This window comes from Coregonus clupeaformis, unplaced genomic scaffold (genome assembly GCF_020615455.1).
Source record: "Coregonus clupeaformis isolate EN_2021a unplaced genomic scaffold, ASM2061545v1 scaf2170, whole genome shotgun sequence".
In the NCBI taxonomy this organism is placed as follows: Eukaryota; Metazoa; Chordata; class Actinopteri; order Salmoniformes; family Salmonidae; genus Coregonus; species Coregonus clupeaformis.
The window spans coordinates 63,961-88,763 of NW_025535624.1; the positions used below are offsets into that span (position 1 = coordinate 63,961).

General features: G+C 43.6%; 1 protein-coding gene and 1 long non-coding RNA gene across 2 annotated transcripts; both read right to left on the reverse strand.

Annotated features, from left to right (window-relative positions):
• Nucleotides 1-2,384: 2,384 nt before the first annotated feature.
• On the reverse strand, nucleotides 2,385-4,123 carry LOC123488323 (interleukin-1 receptor type 1-like). The gene is made up of 3 exons (XM_045219230.1): nucleotides 4,058-4,123; nucleotides 3,783-3,963; nucleotides 2,385-2,636 (listed from the first exon to the last, which is right to left on the reverse strand). The coding sequence occupies exons 1-3, from the start codon at nucleotides 4,090-4,092 to the stop codon at nucleotides 2,421-2,423; spliced, it is 432 nt and encodes a 143-aa protein (XP_045075165.1). The 5' UTR covers nucleotides 4,093-4,123; the 3' UTR covers nucleotides 2,385-2,420.
• Nucleotides 4,124-4,131: 8 nt separating this feature from the next.
• Nucleotides 4,132-24,327, reverse strand: LOC121565970. The gene is made up of 3 exons (XR_006660020.1): nucleotides 24,113-24,327; nucleotides 8,847-8,924; nucleotides 4,132-4,310 (listed from the first exon to the last, which is right to left on the reverse strand). It is a non-coding gene; the product is annotated as an uncharacterized LOC121565970 (long non-coding RNA).
• Between the last annotated feature and the right edge of the window lie 476 nt (nucleotides 24,328-24,803).

A 24,803-nucleotide genomic window follows, 5' to 3' on the forward strand; every position in this document is an offset into this window, starting at 1 on the left:
GGGGGGGGCACACGGCATGGACGACGGGGCTGCTGGAGGCAGCTACAGGTCGAGGTTGGGGATTAGGAGAGGAGGCCACCGGATTTGGGGGGCCGGAAGGGAGGTTGGCGGAGCCTAGAGGTAGAGCAGAGCCAACTCCCCGTACTCAGGCTAGGCAGCGTGAGACTGGGCAGGTTCCGAGATATGCGGAGCTGCGTACTGTGCCGCGAGTGGTCCGGCACAGTCCGGTACGTCCTGTGCGAGCACTACGCACGTGTCGTGCTAAGGTGGGCATGCAGCCAGGACGGAGTGTGCCGGCTCAACGCTTGTGGCCTCCAGTACCCCTCCTCGGTCCCGGATATCCTGCGCCAGTGTCACGTGCTGTTGTGCCAGTACGTGTACACAGCCCTGTACGTCCTGTGCTGATGCCTCACACAGAGTGTGTTAAGATAGGCATTCAGCCAGGACGGGTTGTGTCAGCTCTTCGCTACAGACCTCCAGTCCGTCTCCACAGCCCGGTCCGGCCTGTTCCTGCCCCTCGTACCAAGACTGTGGTGCGCATCGCCAGCCCGGCCCGGCCCGTTCTTTATCCCCGCACCAAGTCAGTGGTGCGCGTCGTCGGCCCGGCCCGTTCCTGCTCCCCGCACCAAGCCAATGGTGCGCGTTGCCAGCCCGGCCCGGCCTGTTCCTGCCCCTCGCACCAAGCCTATGGTGCGCGTCGCCAGCCCGGTCCGGCCTGTTCCTGCTCCCCGCACTTGCCTATGTTGCGCGTCGCCAGCCCGGCCCGGCCCGTTCCTGCTCCCCGCACCAAGTCAGTGGTGCGCGTCATCAGCCTGGCCCGGCCCGTTCCTGCTCCCCGCACCAAGCCTGTGGTGCGCATCGTCAGCCCGGTCCGGCCCGTTCCTGCTCCCCGCACCAAGCCAGGGGTGCGCGTCGTCAGCCCGGTCCGGCCCGTTCCTGCTCCCCGCACCAAGTCAGGGGTGCGCGTCGTCAGCCCGGTCCGGCCCATTCCTGCTCCCCGCACCAAGCCTGTGGTGCGCGTCGTCAGTCCGGCACAGCCCGTGCCCGTTTCACCGGTGCCTGGTCAGGTACCGGTCAGCTGCTCCACACCGGAGCCTAAGCAATCCGCTCCACCGATGTCCAGTCCAGCTCCAGCCAGCGGGACCAGACCAGGGGCACTACGGGGGGGTTAATAGAGGGTGGTGGTCACGCCTGGAGCCGGATCCGCCTCCGAGGAGGAATGCCCACCCGGCCCTCCCCTGTTCGGTTTATGTTGGCGCGGTCGCAGTCCGCGCCTTTGGGGGGGGGTACTGTCACGCCCTGGCTCTAGGGACTCTTTTATGTTGAGCCAGGGTGTGTAGAGTCTATGTTTTGTGTTCATTGTTTCAGTATCTAGTTCATGTGTTTCTGTGTTGGCCGGGGTGGTTCTCAATCAGAGGCAACGAGAATCAGCTGTTGCTTGTTGTCTCTGATTGGGACCCATACTTAGGCAGCCGTTTGGCAGTTGTGTTTTGTGGGATCTTGTTCCGTGTTGGTTTGTGTTTGTTACCAAGGACTTCACGTATCGTTTTGTTGTTTTTGTTCGTGTGGTGAATATAAATAAAGTATGTTCGCATTCCACGCTGCGCCTTGGTCCGCTCCTTTTGACGATCGTGACACTCTGTGTGCAATAACAGTGTTTCAAATGATTTTTGAATGACTACCTCATGTCTGTACCCCACACATACAGTACAATTATATGTAAGGTCCCTAAGTCAAGCAGTGAATTTCAAACACAGATTCAACCACGAAGACCAGGGAGGAAAACCTGGTTCCGTCTGCTTTCCACCAGGCACTGGGAGATGAATTCACCATTCAGCAGGTCAATAACCTTAAACACAAGGCCAAATCTACACTGAAGTTGCTTACGAAGAATACAGTGAATGTTCCTGAGTGGCCGAGTTACAGTTTAGACTTAAATCTGCTTGAAAATCTATGGCAAGACCTGAAAATGGTTGTCTAGCAATGATCAACAACCAACTTGACAGACCTTGAAGAATTTTGAAAAGAATAATGGGGAAATGTTGCACAATCCAGGTGTGGAAAGCTCTTAGACACTTACCCAGAAATACTCACAGCTGTAATCTCTGCCAAAGGTGATTCTAACATATATTGACTCAGGGAGTTGAATACTTATGTAATCAGATATATTAGTGTTCTATTTTTCTATTTTTTTTCTTTTTTTAATGTTAGACTTTTTCTTACACTTTGACATTACAGGGTATTTTGTGTAGATTGTTAACAAAAAATGACTATTAAATCCCTTTTAATCCCGCTATGTAACACAACAAGATGTGGAGAAAGTCAACTGGTGTGAATACTTTCTGAAGGCACTGTATCTCTGTAATGGCTGTGGTAAGGATTGGGGGTATATGGTAATAATCTGTGGTTAGGGACAACCTTTATGAGCTGTGCCAACAAAACTCACCGTCCACCGTACCGTTGATGGTCTCTGAGATCCTGCCGCTGAGCCCTTCCAAGTTAAAGGTCATGGTGCAGGTGTAGAACGCATGGTCCTCAGGAATGACCGCGTCTACTTTGAGTAACTCCGTAACTCTGTCATTGACATAGCTAAACCTGTTCCACAATGGGTCATCTTTCACAATGGGTTCACAGCCCTGAAAGGTTTAAAGTAGAAATCCACACTGAAAGGTAGTGGTAATGGAATGGAATATCATAGTAATGGAATATGGCTAATAAAACAAAATGAATACACAATTACAGATAAGTTGTGATAATGTCTTACCTTAGAAGACCTACTCTCAGAACAATTCAATGCAGTACAATGTGTGAGAGCAATGAACAATGTAAAGAGTATATACCGTATCTGATGGAACATTGTTCAAATGTAGTCACTAGTAGTAATAACCCCACATTCCTATAGTTTTAAACAGAAATTAAGAATACATAGAGACAGACTGAATGACTGAAAAGAAAGAGTTCAAACAGGCTTTCCAGCACTGTCAGGCAGGGGCAGACTGGGACCAGAAATCCGCCCCTGGCATTTCTGACACACCAGACCATTTTTCCCTTGAGGCCCCGACATTGGCCCATTTTCTTTCCTTGAGGCCCCCAAAGGCCCATTTTTGTCACTGTGGACCCCGTTATTACATTGACATTTTTTACATTTTAGTCATTTAGCAGACGCTCTTATCCAGAGTGACTTACAGTTAGTGAGTGCATACATTTTCATACTGGCCCCCCGTGGGGAACGAACCCACAACCCTGGCGTTGCAAGCGCCATGCTCTACCAACTGAGCTACAGGGGGACTACATCATGTCCAAATGTATCTAAAATTGATTTGAACATGATTACATTTTACGTTTTAGTCATTTAGCAGACGCTCTTATCCAGAGCGACTTACAGTTAGTGAGTGCATACATTTTTCATACTGATGCGCGACAAATGCCAATATCGGTCAAATGACTTGAATGAGATTTGTGCCACAAATGCCAAAACGCTTCCATGTGACAACAGTGCAAGGGAAACCAAACCAAAGCACGTTGTTGTTATACCTTGTCCATAGACTGGCCTACAGGGTAAGGAAACCAATGTCATTGTAATTTGGGTGAACTTTGGGTGAACTAATTTTGTTATTAGCCAGATAATTATAATTATGTAAAAAAAAAAAAAAAAAAGACAATCCCATTGGGCTAAAAATGTACCAGCCCATCCGGCATGGCCAGTCCACCCCTGCTGTCAGGCGTTCCCTCTTAACACTCTCCCATTGCACTGCACTGTCTGTTTACCCCATAGGACTCACCTTGTACCACTGAATGGAGTAATTGTCCACTTCCCTGATATGGTCACTCAATGGGCAGTTCAGAAAACCGGTGGCTTTGTTGGTCAGGACCTGGTCGGCCTTTTCTGGTCGACCGCATTCTTCTGGGTTGGTGTGGTTCACAATCAGTAAGGCCGATTTCTTATAGCACTGGGAGGGTAGTCTGTTTATCAAAGGTAACAGGAAAGATTTACAGCACACACACACACACACACACACACACACACACACACAGCAGACAAAAGTATTGCCCCTACCTCACAACACACTCATAGTTTCCAGCATCCTCCATCGCGATGTTAAAAATCCACAGTGTCTTTCCCCGCGGCAAAGTCTTTCTTGTCTCCCTGGTCAGCTCTCTCCCAGTCCTTGGGTCATACCATGAGATGTTATAGGGGATGCTGCCGTTGTCAAACACATTGAGGTCCACCAGGGTGGATGTTAACATGGCAGCATCACCGGAAACTGAAAACACCCGCTCAACCTCTCGTCCTTTGTCCTCACAGAGATCTGCACACAAAGAGTATATAAAGTAAAGTAAAGACAAACATGCGGCACAGGGACTGTTTGCGGACCACCATCTTTTTTATTGAGGCCACCTCTTTAAAGAAAAACACATGTTGGAGAAATGATGCACGGCAAAGAAATTATGCAATTATTACGCGTGTCATGTAGTATGCATAGACAGAGTCTTTACAGAGATGGTCCCTTCAAAATATATCTCTTCACAACAAATTATCCAGTAAAACAAATAATAACTAAGAACACTGATGGTGTTAAATCAATACTGAAAGTGTTGAGTCTGTGGACCCATATAGACACCAGAACAGTGTTAAATTAACACACTGATTAGTGTAAAGCCTTTTTCAAATATTCCCACAGTGCCTTGCCTTTCAAGCAAATTGTAGAGTTACCACCACTGTATTTGTAAGTGACAGAGACATGGTTGTTGCATTAATCCATTTTTGGACCTACGGACTTCAAAAAGTGAGATCCTAAATGAATATGTTGTCATAAAATATATATATATATATATATATATATATATATATATATATTTAACACAATGCCATACAGTGCATTCGGAAAGTATTCAGACCCCTTCACTTGTTCCACATTTTGTTACGTTACAGCCTTAAATAAATGTGTTTTTTTCCTTATCAATCTACACAAAATACCCCATATTGACAAAGCAAAAACAGGTTTTACATTTTTTTTTGCAAATCAATTAAAAATTAAAAACTGAAATATCACATTTACATAAATATTCAGACCCTTTACTCAGTACTTTGTTGAAGCACCTTTGGCAGCGATTACAGCCTCGAGTCTTCTTGGGTATGATGCCACAAGCTTGGCACACCTGTATTTGGGGAGTTTCTCCCATCCCTCTCTGCAGATCCTGTCAAGCTCTGTAAGGTTACATGGGGAGCATCGCTGCACAGCTATTTTCAGGTCTCTCCAGAGCTGTTCGATCGGGTTCATGTCCGGGCTCTGGCTGGGCCACTCAAGGACATTCAGAGGCCTGTCCCGAAGCCACTCCTGCGTTGTCTTGGCTGTGTGCTTAGGGTCGTTGTCCTGTTGGAAGGTGAACCATCGCCCCAGTCTGAGGTGTGGAGCAGGTTTTCATCAAGGATCTCTCTTCTGTACTTTGCTCCGTTCACCTTTCCACATCAAGATGCTGCCACCACCATGCTTCACCGTAGGGATGGTATTGGCCAGGTGATGAGTGGTGCCTGGTTTCCTCCAGACGGGACGCTTGGCATTCAGGCCAAAGAGTTCAATCTTGGTTTCATTAGACCAGATAATCTTGTTTCTCTTGGTCTGAGAGTCCTTAGGTGCCTTTTGGCAAACTCCCGAGTGGCGCAGTGGTCTAAGGCACTGCATCGCAGTGCTAGCCGTGCCACTAGAGATCCTGGTTCGATCCAGGCTCTGTCGTAGCCGGCCGTGACCGGGAGACCCATGGGGCGGCGCACAATTGGCCCAGCGTCGTGCAGGGTAGGGGAGGGAATGGCCGGCAGGGATGTAGCTCAGTTGGTAGAGCATGGCGTTTGCAACGTCAGGGTTGTGGGATTGATTCCCACGGGGGGCCAGTATAATTTTTTTTTATTTTTATTAACTGTAAGTCGCTCTGGCTAAAAGCGTCTGCTAAATGACTAAAATGTAAAATGTAAACGTAAGCGGGCTGTCATGTGCCTTTTACTGAGGAGTGGCTTCCGTCTGGCATCTCTACCATAAAGGCCTGATTGGTGGAGTGCTGCAGAGATGGTTGTCCTTCTGGAAGGTTCTCCCATCTCCATAGAGGACCTCTGGAGCTCTGTCAGAGTGACCATCAGGTTCTTGGTCACCTCCCTAACCAAGAACCTTCTCCCCTGATTGCTCAGTTTGGCCAGGCTGCAAGCTATAGTAAGAGTCTTGGTGGTTCCAAACTTCTTCCATTTAAGAATGATGGAGGGCACTGTGTTCTTGGGGACCTTCAATGCTGCAGAAAGGTTTTGGTACCCTTCTCCATATCTGTGCCTCGACACAATCCTTTCTTGGAGCTCAACGGACAATTCCTTTGACCTCATGGCTTGGTTTTTGCTCTGACATGCACTGTCAACTGTGGGACAGGTGTGTGCCTTTCCAAATCATGTCCAATCAATTGAATTTACCACAGGTGGACTCCAATCAAGTTGTAGAAACATCTCAAGGATGATCAATGGAAATAGGATGCACCTGAGCTCAATTTCGAGTCTCATAGCAAAGGGTCTGAATATTTATGTAAATACTTGTTTATTTTTTTTGGTAAACATTTCTAAAAACCTGTTTTCTCACTTTGTCTTTATGGGGTATTTTGTGTAGATTGATGAGGAAAAATGTGCATTTAATCAATTTTAGAATAAGGCTGTAACGTAACAAAATGTGGAAAAGGTGAAGGGGTCTGAATAGTTGTGCACTGTATTTATTTCATAAGGCTTTATTTTGTGGGCATAGTTTTAACCAAATAAAGGAGCCTGAAACTCATGCACGTCACTTTGAACTAAAACCATGCCCATCATTATCATATTTCCCAGCTTGCTCTATCGCAGGATGATTGTTTTTAGAATTGTTTGTTTCAATATCTATATTTGTGCAGGTGCATTGATTGATTGATTAATATTATGCTACACAAAGATAAATAAGTGTTTGTCTCCCTTTAGTCACAAATGTAAACCTTTTATTCTGAGATTGTAACACAAGGGCCTGAAACCCATGGTTTACAAGCCACATCAGGCCTGCAAGTCACATTATGCTAGCTTGCAAGGTGACATGTAATTCCTATTGGAATCCAATCAGTGGGTGGAGATCCAACAGTTGGAATAATTATTCACCTGAAATCTGCATTCAGAATGACTGCCTGGGTTAGGAACATTAGGAACTAACTGATTTGAACTAACTAATTGGATTAGTTTATAAAAATGTATGTCATTTATCTTTGTGTAGCACAAGATTAATCAGTCAATCAATGTATGTGCACAAACATAGATATTGAAACAAACAATTCTGAAATATCAACCTGCAATAGAACCTGCTGGGAAATATGATAATAATGACGTGGTTTTAGTTCAAAGTTATATGTATGAGTTTCAGGCCCCTAAAAAAGGGTAAAACTAGGCCCTCAAAATGGCGTGTGGTATTGTGTTAAACATATATATTTTTAATGATAACATTGACTTAGGATCTCACTTAATACTGGGTGAAGTCCATAGGACTGAAAATGGATGAATACATCATCCATGTCTCTGTCAATAACAAATATAGTCATTGGTGATAACTCTACAATTTACTCAAAAGGCAAGGCACTCTGGGAAATATTTGAATAAGGCTTTACACTAATCCGTAAGTTAATTTAACACTGTTCCGGTGTTTATATGGGGTCCATAGACAACACTTTCAGTGTTGATTTAAAGGTCATGAATAGTTAAAATGATGTTTTTCATGAAATGTGATGATATTTGAAGGAAACCAGATCAAAGTATGATGACTAAAGTATGATAAGTTATACATTGATAAAGTTTGATCATAAAGTTACTGGTCCCCTCCCCCATGTCAAACACTTGGATTCATTATTTAGGGGACAACGTGACATCACCTTAACTCTCATTTTAACACACCACTGGTACTGTAACATGATATTCTCTTACCTAACTTAAATAAGTACCGCCTTTTAACCAACATCGGGGCAGAGGGGCGTGGTTTATACATCTAGATAGCTACTCTACTGGCGCCAAAATGTGACTGAATGGTGTCAGCAAATATAATTACAAGTTTACCCTATCAATCTATGGCAAATATTCGTATATGTTTCCCCTTTCATCTGTGTCTGGTGTTAGCTAGTTACTGGCTAGCGAGGTCTTCAGCCAGCATGGAACAAAAGGGGGAGAAGGGTCATTCAAAACTCTGACTCAGTTGTCATGTCAACACATCCGTCAGTGCTGCTGTGAAACACATCACAAAAGACATGCCAAACGGGAGATATATATATATATAAATGACATCAATGATGCAATTTCAATGTTGTTTGAGTTGCTTTTTGTGTCACCAAATATGCTTGAGATGATTTTACTGCAACACTGCTCACTGCATCCAAGTTGCTTGACATAGGTGTTTCAAAGAGCTGTCAGTCAAGGCGAACTAATTAATATAAGCTCACCCCCCACTCATCCTGTCTTTTTCAACTTCCTGGTAGTTACCCATGAGAGAAAAAGTACTTTTCAGAATGACTGTTCAGGACCTTTAAAACTCTGTTTTTTTTAAACTGGAGAATTTGCTGTGTGCTTAACCTTTCAGAACAACAAGAAACATAGATATTTGCAGGGCTGCTGTTTCAAAGGATTTAATTCCATCAACACCCACCAGAGGTCAGAGTTAAGTCATGACAAAGTGAAGGACCATGTTTCTGCCTATAGAGCTGTTCAATTGATACAGTTTAATTCAATCTGTACTTCTAGCTGTCCTCGTAACATGATTGATTGATTGATTAATTAATGGCTGATGAATTATGTTGGTAAAGTCCATGCTACTTACCTCCTACTGCCTTGGCGCTGCCAGTGAGACAGAGGAGTGAGAAGAGTGAGAGCTGCAACATCTGACTCCAATCCATAGCTGAAACAAAGAGACACACAGAATCACTTGTGAGTTTTAGTCAGGCATTGCCATAATAGGGTCAAACAAACTATCAGAATCAAGGGTCACATCACACTATCCAAAATCTTCAGCAAAAGAAATGATCTCACACACACAAACGTATCATGCTTCTTTCTGACCATCCACTGAATCCCTTACTTGTCAACTGAATGTCTGTTTCCCACACAAACACACACCAGAGCTACACAGCAAATTATAGACTGAGAGTTTTAAATTAACACTGAAAGTGTGGACCCCTATAGACACTGGAAAGTGTTCAATTAACACACTGCTTGGTGTAAAGCCTTATTTTTTTTCCCAGAGTGCCTTGCCTTTCAAGTGAATTGTAGAGTTACAGTACTATTCATGACTGTATTTGTTAGTGACAGAGACATGGTTGTTGCATTCATCCATTTTCAGTCCTAGGGACTTCACCAAGTGATATCCTGAGCAAAAATGTTATCATATATGGTTTATTCTTTAACACAATACAATATGTAATTCATATGCTCTAATGTTAAGGGCCTACACTCTGAACATAACAATTAAATGTTGAATTAACACTCAATGTTGGTGTTAATAACCAGAGTTGAACCAAAACCACACCCATCATAATCATATTTCACAGCGTGCTCTATTTCAGGTTGATTTAAAAAACATAAAAGAAATGATATATCTATGTTTTTGCATGTACATTGATTAATTAATGTTATGCATCTCAGATATAAATGTCATACATATTCTAAACTAATCCGATATGTTACTTGGACTTATTTAGCCGTTACTGAAAAGGTTGTTCCAGTTTAGATGTTTTAGGTAGTCTCATATTTCACTTTTCCCAACCCTGGCAGGAATTCTAAATGCAAGTTGTGGGTGATATAAAATTCAAAAGGTTGGATATCCCCATTCCGGCTGGATTTCTATCAGAATTAGACATCACTTTGCAAGCCAGCATAATGTGACAGGTTGCATGAATAACCCAACATGTTGGGTTTTTCCGAGTATCCAAACATGGGTTAATTTAACCATCCATTGGGTTTTTATTCATTTTCTTTCTGGGTTGACCAAGCAGTTCTATCTTTTTTTATGTAATCCATAGCTTATTTTCAGGAGGTGTGGCTTATTAGGTGTGTGGCATTTAGATAGTTATTTTTGGCCATCCGTGAGAGTAAATGTCAGTCCTGTCGATCATGTTAATTTTGTAGACTGCAATGTCAAATTTTCCTTGAAAATTATTGCACGTCACATAATCTAATACAAAAATATGAACATTATTATTTACATATTACACTAAAGTGGTTACTATACCATTGGGGATATCACATTATGATTTGCATAGGCTTTTAAGGAACTCATATACTATTTTTTTTTTTTTTGGTATACTTCTGTAGGCTTAATTATAACTACAAATATGTAAGTGTTCAACCGTGACATGTGCTAACAATTCAACAGAACAGATTAACCGGAATTACATTTACTCCCATGGGTGGACAAAAATAACTTCCTGAAAGCCACGCCCTACTACGCTAAGCCTCCAGTCTTATTATGATTTGACCCCCTCTGTAAAATCACAATAACCCAGCATCACCAAACCAACCTTGCTCTTTTTAAAAAACAACCAAACTAAGTGACCCAATGCCTGCAACCCAGCAGTTTGGTCATCCAAACAACCCAGGATGTTTTAGAGTGTAAGCCCTCATGAGGCCTTAAGAAATACATATTGTATTGTGTTAAAGGTATTGAACAGTAATTCTGAAAAGTACTTTTTCTGTCATGGCTAACTACCAGGAAGTTTGAAAAGAGGCTGAGTGTGCAGGGAGCTTATATTCATGATCTCGCCTTGACTGACAGCTCTTTGAAACTCCCATGTCAAGCAACTTGGATGCAGTGAGCAGTGTTGCAGCAAAATCATCTCAAGCAAATTTGGTGATACACAAAGCAACTCAAACACTGAAATTGCATCAATGATATCAATTCTTTTTTATACATCTCTTGTTTGGCATGTCACTTGTGACGCAGTTCACAAGAGCACTGATGGATGTGTTGACTTGACAACTGCGTCAGCGTTTTGAATGACCCTTCCCCCCTTTGTTCCATGCTGGCTGAAAACCTAGCTAGCCAGTAGCAAGCTAACACCAGTCACAGATGAAAGGGGAAACATATAAGTATCTTTGCCATAGATAAACAGGGAAAACTTTTATTTATATTTGATGACACCCTAAAGTCAAATTTGGCACCAGTAGAGTAGCTTTCTGGCTATATAAACCACGTCCCTATGCAAACATGCCTTCACTCCGGAGCCAGAGCAATCCGCTTCACTGGGGTCCAGTCCAGCTCCGGTCAGCGGCTCCACTCCGGAGCCAGAGCAGTCCGCTCCACCGGTGCCTGATCCAGCTCCGGTCAGCGGCTCCAGTCCGGAGCCTGAGCAGTCCGCTCCACCGGTGCCCGGTCCAGCTCCGGTCAGCGGCTCCAGTCCAGACCCAGACGTCAGCCCCTCTCCAGGTTCTGGGTCTCTCACACCAGGGTCCAGACAGGGCTTGGAGTATAGTGGGAGGAAGGAGCGGGGAAGCAACGCGCCGATGTCTAGACCAGACCAGGGGCGCAACTGGGAAGCGAAGAGTGAGAGGTCGTCATGGCCTGAGCCGGATCCGCCTCTGAGGCGGAATGCCCACCCGGCACCTACCCTGTTATGTTTATGTTGTGCGGTCGGAGTCCCCTTTGGGGGGGGGGGTACTGTCACGCCCTGACTCAGGGGACGCTTATATGTTGAGTCAGGGTGTGTATATTCCTTGTTGTGTTTGTTCTATGTTGTAGGATCTAGTATGTCTAGATCTATGTTGGCCGGTGTGGTTCCCAATCAGAGGCAGCTGTCGCTCGTTGTCTCTGATTGGGGACCATACTTAGGCAGCCTATTGGCACTAGTGGGTTGTGGGATCTTGTTCCGTGTGAGGTTTGTTGTGTGTACCGTAGAACGTCACGTATCGTTGGTTTATTGTTTTGTCGTTGTGTTTATTCATTTAATAAACATGTATGCATATCACGCTGCGCCTTGGTCTGACCCGTCTATGAACGAACGTGACATTCCCTCAGGAATTTCCCTGTATTTAGCGCCATTCATCATTCCTTTAATTCTGACCAGTTTCCCAGTCCCTGCCAATGAAAAACATCCCCACAGCATGATGCTGCCACCACCAGGGATGGTGGTCTCGAGGTGATAAGAGGTTTTGGGTTTGCGCCAGACATAGCATTTTCCTTGATGGCCAAAAAGCTCAATTTTAGTCTCATCTGAACAGAGTACCTTCATCCATATGTTTGGGGAGTCTCCCACATGTCTTTTGGTGAACACCAAACATGTTTGCTTATTTTTTTCTTTAAGCAATGGGTTTTTTTCTGGTCACTCTTCCGTAAAACGGCTTAAAGTGGTCCTATGGACAGATACTCCAATCTCCGCTGTGGAGCTTTGCAGCTCTTTCAGGGTTATCTTTGGTCTCTTTGTTGCCTCTCTGATTAATGCCCTCCTTGCCTGGTCCGTGAGTTTTGGTGTGCGGGCGGCCCTCTCTTGGCAGGTTTGTTGTGGTGCCATAGTCTTTAAACATTTTTATAATGGATTTAATGGTGCTCCGTGGGATGTTAAAAGTTTCTGATATTTTTTTATAACCCAACCCTGATCTGTACTTCTCCACAAATTTGTACCTGACCTGGTTGGAGAGCTCCTTGGTCTTCATGGTGCCCCTTGCTTGGTGGTGCCCCTTGCTTAGTGGTGTTGCAGACTCTGGGGCCTTTCAGAACAGGTGTATATATACTGAGATCATGTGCCAGATCATGTGACACATACAGTGAGGGAAAAAAGTATTTGATCCCCTGCTAATTTTGTATGTTTGCCCACTGACAAAGACATGATCAGTCTATAATTTTAATGGTAGGTTTATTTGAACAGTGAGAGACAGAATAACAACAACAAAAATCCAGAAGAACGCATGTCAAAAATGTTATCAATTGATTTGCATTTTAATGAGGGAAATAAGTATTTGACCCCCTCTCAATCAGAAAGATTTCTGGCTCCCAGGTGTCTTTTATACAGGTAACGAGCTGAGATTAGGAGCACACTCTTAAAGGGAGTGCTCCTAATCTCAACTTGTTACCTGTATAAAAGACACCTGTCCACAGAAGCAATCAATCAATCAGATTCCAAACTCTCCACCATGGCCAAGACCAAAGAGCTCTCCAAGGATGTCAAGGACAAGATTGTAGACCTACACAAGGCTGGAATGGGCTACAAGACCATCGCCAAGCAGCTTGGTGAGAAGGTGACAACAGTTGGTGCAATTATTCGCAAATGGAAGAAACACAAAAGAACTGTCAATCTCCCTCGGCCTGGGGCTCCATGCAAGATCTCACCTCATGGAGTTGCATTGATCATGAGAACGGTGAGGAATCAGCCCAGAACTACACGGGAGGATCTTGTCAATGATCTCAAGGCAGCTGGGACCATAGTCACCAAGAAAACAATTGGTAACACACTATGCCGTGAAGGACTGAAATCCTGCAGCGCCCGCAAGGTCCCCCTGCTCAAGAAAGCACATATACAGGCCGGTCTGAAGTGTGCCAATGAACATCTGAATGATTCAGAGGAGAACTGGGTGAAAGTGTTGTGGTCAGATGAGACCAAAATCGAGCTCTTTGGGATCAACTCAACTCGCCTTGTTTGGAGGAGGAGGAATGCTGCCTATGACCCCAAGAACACCATCCCGACCGTCAAACATGGAGGTGGAAACATTATGCTTTGTGGGTGTTTTTCTGCTAAGGGGACAGGACAACTTCACCACATCAAAGGGACGATGGACGGGGCCATGTACCGTCAAATCTTGGGTGAGAACCTCCTTCCCTCAGCCAGGGCATTGAAAATGGGTTGTGGATGGGTATTCCAGCATGACAATGACCCAAAACACACGGCCAAGGCAACAAAGGAGTGGCTCAAGAAGAAGCACATTAAGGTCCTGGAGTGGCCTAGCCAGTCTCCAGACCTTAATCCCATAGAAAATCTGTGGAGGGAGCTGAAGGTTCGAGTTGCCAAACATCAGCCTTGAAACCTTAATGACTTGGAGAAGATCTGCAAAGAGGAGTGGGACAAAATCCCTCCTGAGATGTGTGCAAACCTGGTGGCCAACTACAAGAAACATCTGACCTCTGTGATTGCCAACAAGGGTTTTGCCACCAAATACTAAGTGATGTTTTGCAGAGGGGTCAAATACTTATTTCCCTCATTAAAATGCAAATCAATTTATAACATTTTTGACATGCATTTTTCTGGATTTTATTGTTGTTATTCTGTCTCTCACTGTTCAAATAAACCTACCATTAAAATGATAGACTGATCATGTCTTTGTCAGTGGGCAAACGTACAAAATCAGCAGGGGATCAAATACTTTTTTCCCTCACTGTAGATTGCACACAGGTGGACTTTATTTAACTAATTATGCGACTTCTGAAGGTAATTGGTTGCACCAGATCTTATTTAGGGCCTTCATAGCAAAGGGGGTGAATACATACAGTGGGGAAAAAAAGTATTTAGTCAGCCACCAATTGTGCAAGTTCTCCCACTTAAAAAGATGAGAGAGGCCTGTAATTTTCATCATAGGTACACGTCAACTATGACAGACAAAATGAGAAAAAAAAATCCAGAAGATCACATTGTAGGATTTTTAATGAATTTATTAGCTAATTATGGTGGAAAATAAGTATTTGGTCAATAACAAAAGTTTCTCAATACTTAGTTATATACCCTTTGTTGGCAATGACACAGGTCAAACGTTTTCTGTAAGTCTTCACAAGGTTTTCACACACTGTTGCTGGTATTTTGGCCCATTCCCCCATGCAGATCTCCTCTAGAGCAGTGATGTTTTGGGGCTGTCGCTGGGCAACACGGACTTTCAACTCCCTCCAAAGATTTTCTATGGGGTTGAGATCTGGAGACTGGCTAGGCCACTCCAGGACCTTGAAATGCTTCTTACGAAGCCACTCCTTCGTTGCCCGGGCGGTGTGTTTGGGATCATTGTCATGCTGAAAGACCAAGCCACGTTTCAGGTTCAATGCCCTTGCTGATGGAAAGAGGTTTTCACTCAAAATCTCATGATACATGGCCCCATTCATTCTTTCCTTTACACGGATCAGTCGTCCTGGTCCCTTTGCAGAAAAACAGCCCCAAAGCATGATGTTTCCACCCCCATGCTTCACAGTAGGTATGGTGTTCTTTGGATGCAACTCAGCATTCATTGTTCTCCAAACACGACGAGTTGAGTTTTTACCAAAAAGTTATATTTTGGTTTTATCTGACCATATGACATTCTCCCAATCCTCTTCTGGATCATCCAAATGCACTCTAGCAAACTTCAGACGGGCCTGGACATGTACTGGCTTAAGCAGGGGGACACGTCTGGCACTGCAGGATTTGAGTCCCTTGCGGCGTAGTGTGTTACTGATGGTAGGCTTTGTTACTTTGGTCCCAGCTCTCTGCAGGTCATTCACTAGGTCCCCCCGTGTGGTTCTGGGATTTTTGCTCACCGTTCTTGTGATCATTTTGACCCCACGGGGTGAGATCTTGCGTGGAGCCCCAGATCGAGGGAGATTATCAGTGGTCTTGTATGTCTTCCATTTCCTAATAATTGCTCCCACAGTTGATTTCTTCAAACCAAGCTGCTTACCTATTGCAGATTCAGTCTTCCCAGCCTGGTGCAGGTCTACAATTTTGTTTCTGGTGTCCTTTGACAGCTCTTTGGTCTTGGCCATAGTGGAGTTTGGAGTGTGACTGTTTGAGGTTGTGGACAGGTGTCTTTTATACTGATAACAAGTTCAAACAGGTGCCATTAATACAGGTAACGAGTGGAGGACAGAGGAGCCTCTTAAAGAAGAAGTTACAGGTCTGTGAGAGCCAGATATCTTGCTTGTTTGTAGGTGACCAAATACTTATTTTCCGCCATAATTTGCAAATAAATTCATTAAAAATCCTACAATGCGATTTTCTGGATTTTTTTTCTCAATTTGTCTGTCATAGTTGACGTGTACCTATGATGAAAATTACAGGCCTCTATCATCTTTTTAAGTGGAAGAACTTGCACAGTTGGTGGCTGACTAAATACTTTTTTCCCCACTGTATGCACGCACCACTTTTCCGTTATTTATTTTTTAGAATTTTTTGAAACAAGTTATTTTTTTCATTTCACTTCACCAATTTGGACTATTTTGTGTATGGCCATTATATGAAATCCAAATAAAAATCAATTTAAATTACAGGTTGTAATGCAACAAAATAGGAAAAACGCCAAGGGGGATGAATACTTTTGCAAGGCACTGTACTTTGGTCATCATACTTTGATCTGCTTTCCTTAAAATATCATCAAATTTCATGAAAAACATGATTTTGAATAGTCTTAAATAGTTACATTTTAATGATATCATATTCACTTAGGATCTCACTTGGTGAAGTCCACAGGGGAATTTTGCTGTGTAGAGGCAATTTGGGGCAGGCCTTTACGGAAAACAAATAATATTTGACTACAGGAGTCACCACGGTAGTCAACCACCACAGCCCGTGGCAGGCAGGCAGGCAGGCTAATACCTCATACCTCATACCTGGAACAGGGCCAGACACATTCCCCATTCCACCACAGAAAGACTGACTGACATCTCCAGGGCTCTGGTGTTAACTGGATGACTAAAGGTAAAACATAAAACAACTGTAACGGAGAGAGAAAATGATCACCCGGGGTGAGCAACACTAACCCGGGAGAACTACCCTGCTGCATTCAAACCCTTAACAAGAACACCTGATTCTACTAGATGCTCACCAATATATTGATGAGTTGAATCAAAAAAATCTAATCAAAGTTTATTGCTCGCATACACAGTTTAGCAGATGTTATAGTGGGCGCAGCGAAATGCTTGCATTACTAGATCCTAACGGTTCAGTAAAATGTCAAACATCAGGTGTGTTATAGCAAAAGCCTGCATACTCAGTAGCTGTCCAGGAGCAGGGTTGGCCATCCCTGGAGTGATGATACTGTGCAGCACAAGAGTCTTGAGGTCAGTGTTTTGAAAGCTAATATTCCTGTTCCCAGCTGGTCTGGATTGACTCACTGCATGACTTGAGTCTTGGAGTTTTCAATTCCCTCCTTCAATACAAGCTTGACTCTTTATCAAGGGGGGATGTTTGGTTGACTGGCCAGTTTATACTAAGTCTGACAGACACACTTCACAGTGGAGGTGTATAACTGTTTAACTGTATAACAGCTGTTATTACAACTAAGTTATCAACTGTGAGGTGTCACACTACCTTTGTCCACTTGTGATATCAAATGTACATTCTGCTACTACATGGAGTTTAGTTCGATATCTTTGCTTTATATTGGGTAACATCATAGTGTCTATTCTGGATGATGTGCCATTGACGATATGCATTTAAAAATATATATTTTAGACATTTAGCAGACACTCTTATCCAGAGCGACTTGCAGGAGCAATTAGGGCTAAGTGCCTTGCTCAAGGGCACATCAACAGATTTTTCACCTAGCCGGCTCAGGGATTCGAACCAGCGATCTTTCAGTTACTGGCCCAGCGCTGTTAACTGCTAGGCTACAGTGATAAGGCTGTGCCTTGACAGAAGCACTAAAGGATGTGGAAACAAGAGTGCTAGTAGGCGCCAGAATGAAATCTACATCTGTGCTCCCATTTGCCCATGGTTATGACGCCCATCAAACAAGAGTGCTAGTAGGCGCCAGAATCGGATTGATGTTGAGTGTCACGGATTCTGCCGAGGCTGCTCCTCCTCCTTGCTCGGGCAGGCTTCGGCGTTCGCCGTCCCCGGAGTACTAGCTGCCACCGTTAGATGTTTCGATGTTTGATTGCTTTTGTCTGTCTATTGCACCTGTGTCCGTTTGTGTCTGATTATGTGTCCTATAAGTTGCCTGTCTTGTGTTGGTTAGTTTGTGTGTTGTTATTCGCCTGTCCGTTAGTGCTGCGTGTTTTCGCTGTTTGTTGTTTTGTAGTTTACGCACAGTTTGCGTAATCGCTCGCCTCTGTTTTATGTTGAGGCCGTTGATTGTATTTTGCCTTGTGTTGCACTAGTAAACTTTGTTTGACTAGCTTCGGTGTCCTGCGCCTGACTCCCACACCACATTAACCTCAGCCCTTGACATTGAGTCGACCATAATGACTGCTTGTGCGATACAGGAAATGATCTCTCTACTTCTCAGCACAACCACCACATCAAAACACACTGATGGAGAGATTAAAACAAAGTGACAGAAAGATAAAGATAGAGAAAGGTGTTCACTAAGATTAAAAATGAATGGTGCCAACAAACGGAGAGAAAGAGGATGGATTAATTAAGTTAGATGTTGGTATTATAATGTGTGCTTTATTATATCTCGATGTGGTCCAATTTGTAGCTACAACTCAGAGCAGTCTCCTTGAAAAACATATATCCTTAGTAGGCCTACATCTGTGCTCACATTTGCCTATGTTTCTTGGAGATCATTTGAATGGTAACATTTTATGATACTCAACTCATCCTGTGGTATAAGCACATTCATCCAGTAACTGTTTCATAACACCTCAAATTAATGTCACTATACTGAAGGTGTCTGTGCACACTTTGTAAAGCCATATGACATGGTTATGACGCTCATTATTTAATTAAATAATGTGACACAGAGGTTGGTAAATGACATAACATTTTATAACATCTGGTTATTTGTAGCATGTAATAACATATGACATAAGTTGTCATGCAGACTGTGTAACAGTTGACATTAGAGCATATGACAACAGTCCACAGTCATCTCCTTTTTCTTGATCACGTTGAGGGAGAGGTTGTTGTCCTGGCACCACACGGCCAGGTCTCTGACCTCCTCCCTATAGGCTGTCTCGTCGTTGTCGGTGATCAGGCCTACCACTGTTGTGTCATCGGCAAACTTAATGATGGTGTTGGAGTCTTGCCTGGCCATTCAGTCATGAGTGAACAGGGAGTACAGGAGGGGACTGAGCACGCACTCCTGAGGGACCCCCGTGTTGAGGATCAGCGATGTGTTGTTACCTACCCTTACCACCTGGGGTCGGCCCGTCAGGAAGTCCAGGATCCAGTTGCAGAGGGAAGTGTTTAGTCCCAGGGTCCTTAGCTTAGTGATGAGCTTTGAGGGCACTATAGTGTTGAACGCTGAACTGTAGTCAATGAATAGCATTCGCACATAGGTGTTCCTTTTGTCCAGGTGTGAAAGGGCAGTGTGGAGCGCAATAGAGATTGTATCATCTGTGGATCTGTTGGGGCGGTATGCAAATTGGAGTGGGTCTAGGGTTTCTGGAATAATGGTGTTGATGTGCGCCATGACCAGCCTTTCAAAGCACTTCATGGCTACAGACGTGAGTGCTATGGGTCGGTAGTCATTTAGGCAGGTTACGTTAGTGTTCTTGGGCACAGGGACTATGGTGGTCTGCTTGAAACATGTTGGTATTACAGACTCAGACAGGGAGAGGTTGAAAATGTCAGTGAAGACACTTGCCAGTTGGTCAGCGCATGCTCGGAGTACACGTCCTGGTAATCCGTCTGGCCCTGCGGCCTTGTGAATGTTGACCAGTTTAAAAGGTATTACTCACATCGGCTATGGAGAGCGTGATCACACAGTCATTCGGAACAGCTGATGCTCTCATGCATGTTTCAGTGTTGCTTGCCTCGAAGCGAGCATAGAAGTGATTTAGCTCGTCTGGTAGGCTCGTGTCACTGGGCAGCTCGCGGCTGTGCATCCCTTTGTAGTGGAGGGCATAGCGGGATTTCTTATAAGCTTCCGGGTTAGAGTTCTACTCCTTGAAAGCGGCTGCTCTACCCTTTAGCTCAGTGCGGATGTTGCCTGTAATCCATGGCTTCTGATTGGCGTATGTACGTACAGTCACTGTGGGGACGACGTCATCAATGCACTTATTGATGAAGCCAGTGACTGATGTGGTGTACTCCTCAATGCCATCGGAAGAATCCCGGAAGACATTCCAGTCTGTGCTAGCAAAATAGTCCTGTAGCTTAGCATCTGCTTCATCTGACAACTTTTTTATTGACAGAGTCACTGGTGCTTCCTGCTTTAGTTTTTGCTTGTATGCAGGAATCAGGAGGATAGAATTATGGTCAGATTTTCCAAATGGAGGGCGAGGCAGAGCTTTGTACGCGTCTCTGTGTGTGAAGTAAAGGTGGTCTTGAGTGTTTTTCCCTCTGGTTGCACATTTAACATGCTGGTAGAAATTAGGAAAAACTGATTTAAGTTTCCCTGCATTAACGTTCCCAGCCACTAGGAGCGCTGCCTCTGGATGAGCGTTTTCCTGTTTGCTTATGGCCGTATACAGTTAATTGAGTGCGGTCTTAGTGCCAGCATCGGTTTGTGGTGGTAAATAGACATCTACGAAGAATATAGATGAAAACTCTCTTGGTAGATAGTGTGGTCTACAGCTTATCATGAGATACTCTACCTCAGGCGAGCAAAACCTCGAGACTTCCTTAGATATCGTGCACCAGCTGTTTACAAATATACATAGACCGCCACCCCTTGTCTTACCAGAGGCTGGTGTTCTATCCTGCCAATACAGTGTATAACACGCCAGCTGTATGTTATTCATGTCTTTGTTCAGCCACGACTTGGTGAAACATAAGATATTACAGTTTTTAATGTCCTGTTGGTAGGATATACGTGCCTGTAGTTCGTCCACTTTATTATCAAGCGATTGTAAATTGGCCAATAGTATCGCCGGCTCCTTACCAAGCACCCTCCTTCCGCGATATCTCCTTTTTTTCCTACTGCGAATGACGGGGATGAGGGCCCTGTCGGGTGTCTGGAGCGAATCCCTCTCAAAGACTCATTAAAGGAAAATTATTCATCCAGTTCAAGGTGAGTAATCGCTGTTCTGATGTCCAGAAGCTATTTTCGGTCATATTAGATGGTAGCAGCAACATTATGTACAAAATAAGTTACAAACAATGTTGTATTCGGCGCATGTAACAAATAACATTTCATTAGATTTTTTATTTGATATCATTTGAGTTTCAAAAAACACAAAATGTGAACTGACTGAACCCTAGTCAACACTTTACTCTGAAGTCAACCACACACACCACTACACAAGACTGGAAATTCCACTCCTGGGGTTGAAGGTTGACCTTTTAGTAGGTTACTCTTTAGTCATCATGCAAGGCCACAGCTCTGCACACTCTCTCTGTAACACGTGCATGGCCCACGCATTTTACACCATGATCATACAGAGTAGTAACCAGCAATAACTAACACATTCTTAACACTATAACACATGGTAAGACAGAAAACGTTAATATTTCTGTCACTTGCACACATAGCACAACTTCCTGACTGAGGAAAGGAGGAATTAATTTGTGGAGGGTGTCCAAACCTTCAAAACAATGCTCTCTAATTCCTGACTGTCAAACAACTCAATTTCCCCGATAATAAAAAATAATAATAATATTTGCTTGTAATACAATTCTTCAACCACTAGAAGTTGTGCGTACCCGTGGTCTGAGATTTGCGTGGTGATACGCGTACTTTCCTGTCAAGTTCAAATTTGAGAAACACATTTTTGCGGGAAAAATGGTGCATGCAATGATTATAATATTTTTTGTGCATATGCACTTTGATAAATGAGGCACCAGGACAGTGAGTTCCTCAAAATCCTGAAACCTCAAAGAATATGGATTTTACAAGAAAATAATGGTTAAAGCTGGAATCCTTAGTTGCTACATCCATTTTTTGATGTATAAATTAATGATATACACCCATTGATTGTTGAAGAATAACTCAAATTAACTTTTAAGAAGGCACACCTGTTAATTGAACTGCATTCCAGGTGACTACCTCATGAAGCTGGTTGAGAGAATGCCAAGAGTGTGCAAAGCTGTCATCAAGGCAAAGGGTGGCTATTTGAATATATTTTGATTTGTTTAGCACTTTTTTGGTAACTACATGATTCCATGTGTGTTATTTCATAGTTTTGATATCTTCATTATTATTCAACAATGTAGAAAATAGTAAAAATAAAGAAAAACTCTGGAATGAGTAGGTGTGTCCAAACTTTTGACTGGTACTGTATATCAGTATATATAAAAAATGTCATCCACGGGCCAAATTCGGCCAGCTTGCCGCCAGTTGGGGAACCATGATAAACAAACACACACACACACTACACTGACACACATAACACACACACACACACACCTATACCGACAACACAAACACACCTATACCGACACAACACAAACACACATACACACACACACACACACACACTTTCACACTCATTCTATGCTGCTGCTACTCTATTCTTTATTTTACTCTCTATCCTGATGCCTAGCCACTCTACTCTGTCTTCATGTAAATATCTACCTCAATTACCTCATACCCCTGCACATTGATCTGGTACCGGTACTCCCTGTGTATAGCTTCATTGTAGGGACCACAAACCTTACTATTAGCCTGTTACCAACCCTTAGTAAACTATTGGAAAAAATTGTGTTTGACCGGATACAATTTTACTGTAAACAAATTGACAGCAAACTTTCAGCATGCTTATAGAGAAGGACGTTAGACTTTAGTGCAGCTTTTGACATTATCGAGCATAGTCTGCTGCTGGAAAACTTATGGGTTATGGCTGTACACCCCCTGCTATAATGTGGATAAAGAGTTACTTGTCTAACAGAACACAGGAGGGTGTTCTTTAATGGAAGCCTTTCAAACAAAATCCAGGTAGGATCAGGAATTCCCCAGGGCAGCTGTCTAGACCCCTTGCTTTTTTCCATCTTTACTAACGACATGCCACTGGCTTTGAGTAAAGCCAGTGTGTCTATGTATGCGGATGACTGAACACTATACACGTCAGCTACTACAGCAACTGAAATAACTGCAACACTTAACAAAGAGTTGCAGTTAGTTTCGGAATGGGTGGCAAGGAATAAGTTAGTCCTGAATATTTCCAAAACTAAAAGCATTGTATTTGGGTCAAATCATTCACTAAACCCTAAACCTCAACTACATCTCATAATGAATAATGTGGAAATTGAGGTGACTAAACTGCTTGGAGTAACCCTGGATTGTAGACTGTCATGGTCAAAGCATATTGATACAACAGTATTTAAATGGGGAGAAGTATGTCCATAATTAAGCGCTGCTCTGCCTTCTTAACAACATTATCAACAAGGCAGGTCCTACAGGCCCTAGTTTTGTCGCACCTAGACTAATGTTCAGTAGTGTGGTCAGGTGCCACAAAGAGGGACTTGGGAAAATTGCAGTTGGCTCAGAACAGGGCAGCAAGGCTGGCCCTTAAAAGTACATGGAGAGCTAACATTAATGACATGCATGTCAGTCTCTCCTGGCTCAGAGTGGAAGAGAGATTGACTTCATCACTGCTTGTTTTTGTAAGAGGTGTCGACAAGCTGAATGTACCGAGCTGTCTGTTTGGAATACTGGCACACAGCTCGGACACCCATGCATACCCCACAAGACATGCCACCAGAGTTCTCTTCACAGTCCCCAAGTCCAGAACAGACTATGGGAGGTGCACAGTACTGCATAGAGCCATGACTACATGGAACTCTATTCCACACTACATTTTAGCCATTTAGCAGACGCTCTTATATAATTGTTTTCACATCAGGTAACTGATGCAAAAAGTAGAATCCGATTTTAAAAAACAGGTACAAATAAACCTTATGGAACAACGGGGACTGTGAAGAGACACACACAAGGGTAGACACATGCATACGCAAACATTGTGATATTGTTGTATGGTGGTATTAAACATTTTGTATTGTAGATAGGTAGTGGTGTAATAATGTCATATGATGTACTGTTTTATATATAATGTAAATGCTTTAATATGTGTCGACCCCAGGAAGAGTAGGTGCTGCCTTGGCAGCAGCTAATGGGGATCCCTAATAAATACAAATACTACAGACAGTCTGTTGTGGTAGCCAGGTGGGCCTCATGACATAGCTGCTGGACCATTCTGGAAAACGTTTTACTCTATTATCAGAACTAACTTGAAACCTGCTGTTAATCCTTCCTAATGGCTACATACATAATAAGCACAAGTGTACCAACAGTTTGCAATACTTATATTAATTAATTTACCTTCTTAGAGATGATAAACCCAAGGTGCACCTCTTCACGCCGTGAGTATGGTTTCAGGCTCGCTGAAGTGTCATTTTAAGGAATACTATTCAGGTTGACAAGACAATGCAGTGGGTTGTTTTCTTGAGGTGTGAAACCTCAGCTGGATTTGAGAATCCCCAGTCCTAACCAAGCAGAGGTACAGGAGTGAGTCAGAATATGCATGATACCCCTGCATTCTATGGGCCCTGCCCTGCTTCTGTTCTGGAGCTAGGAAGTGGCTTCTCCCACAGAGATTCACAGTAACATAGAGGCACTTCTTGGAACCTATCGTGCAGTCACACAACCACAGGTGCACACAAACTCTTGCTCAAACACACAACGGTTAATACTCAGGTGGGGGGGGGTACTATGCAACCACCAACTTTCTCTTATTCGTCTCTCATCTTGGTTTGATTTTAGTCTTGCTGATCTCAAGGGAAATAGGTCAACTTAAATTTATGAAACCAACAATAAATAAGATACTACATGTAATGAATAGTCAGGGAGAAAAAGGTGTAGATTCACGCACAGAGCGCGGCAGGTGTTTATTTCGCCGTCGCAAAAGGTAGGAATTGTGTTCACAGGCAGACAATGGTCATACACAGGTAGGCAAACAGGCAGGAGAATCAAAAACTAGGACTGAAGGCTATAACTGGTTCTAAACAAACGA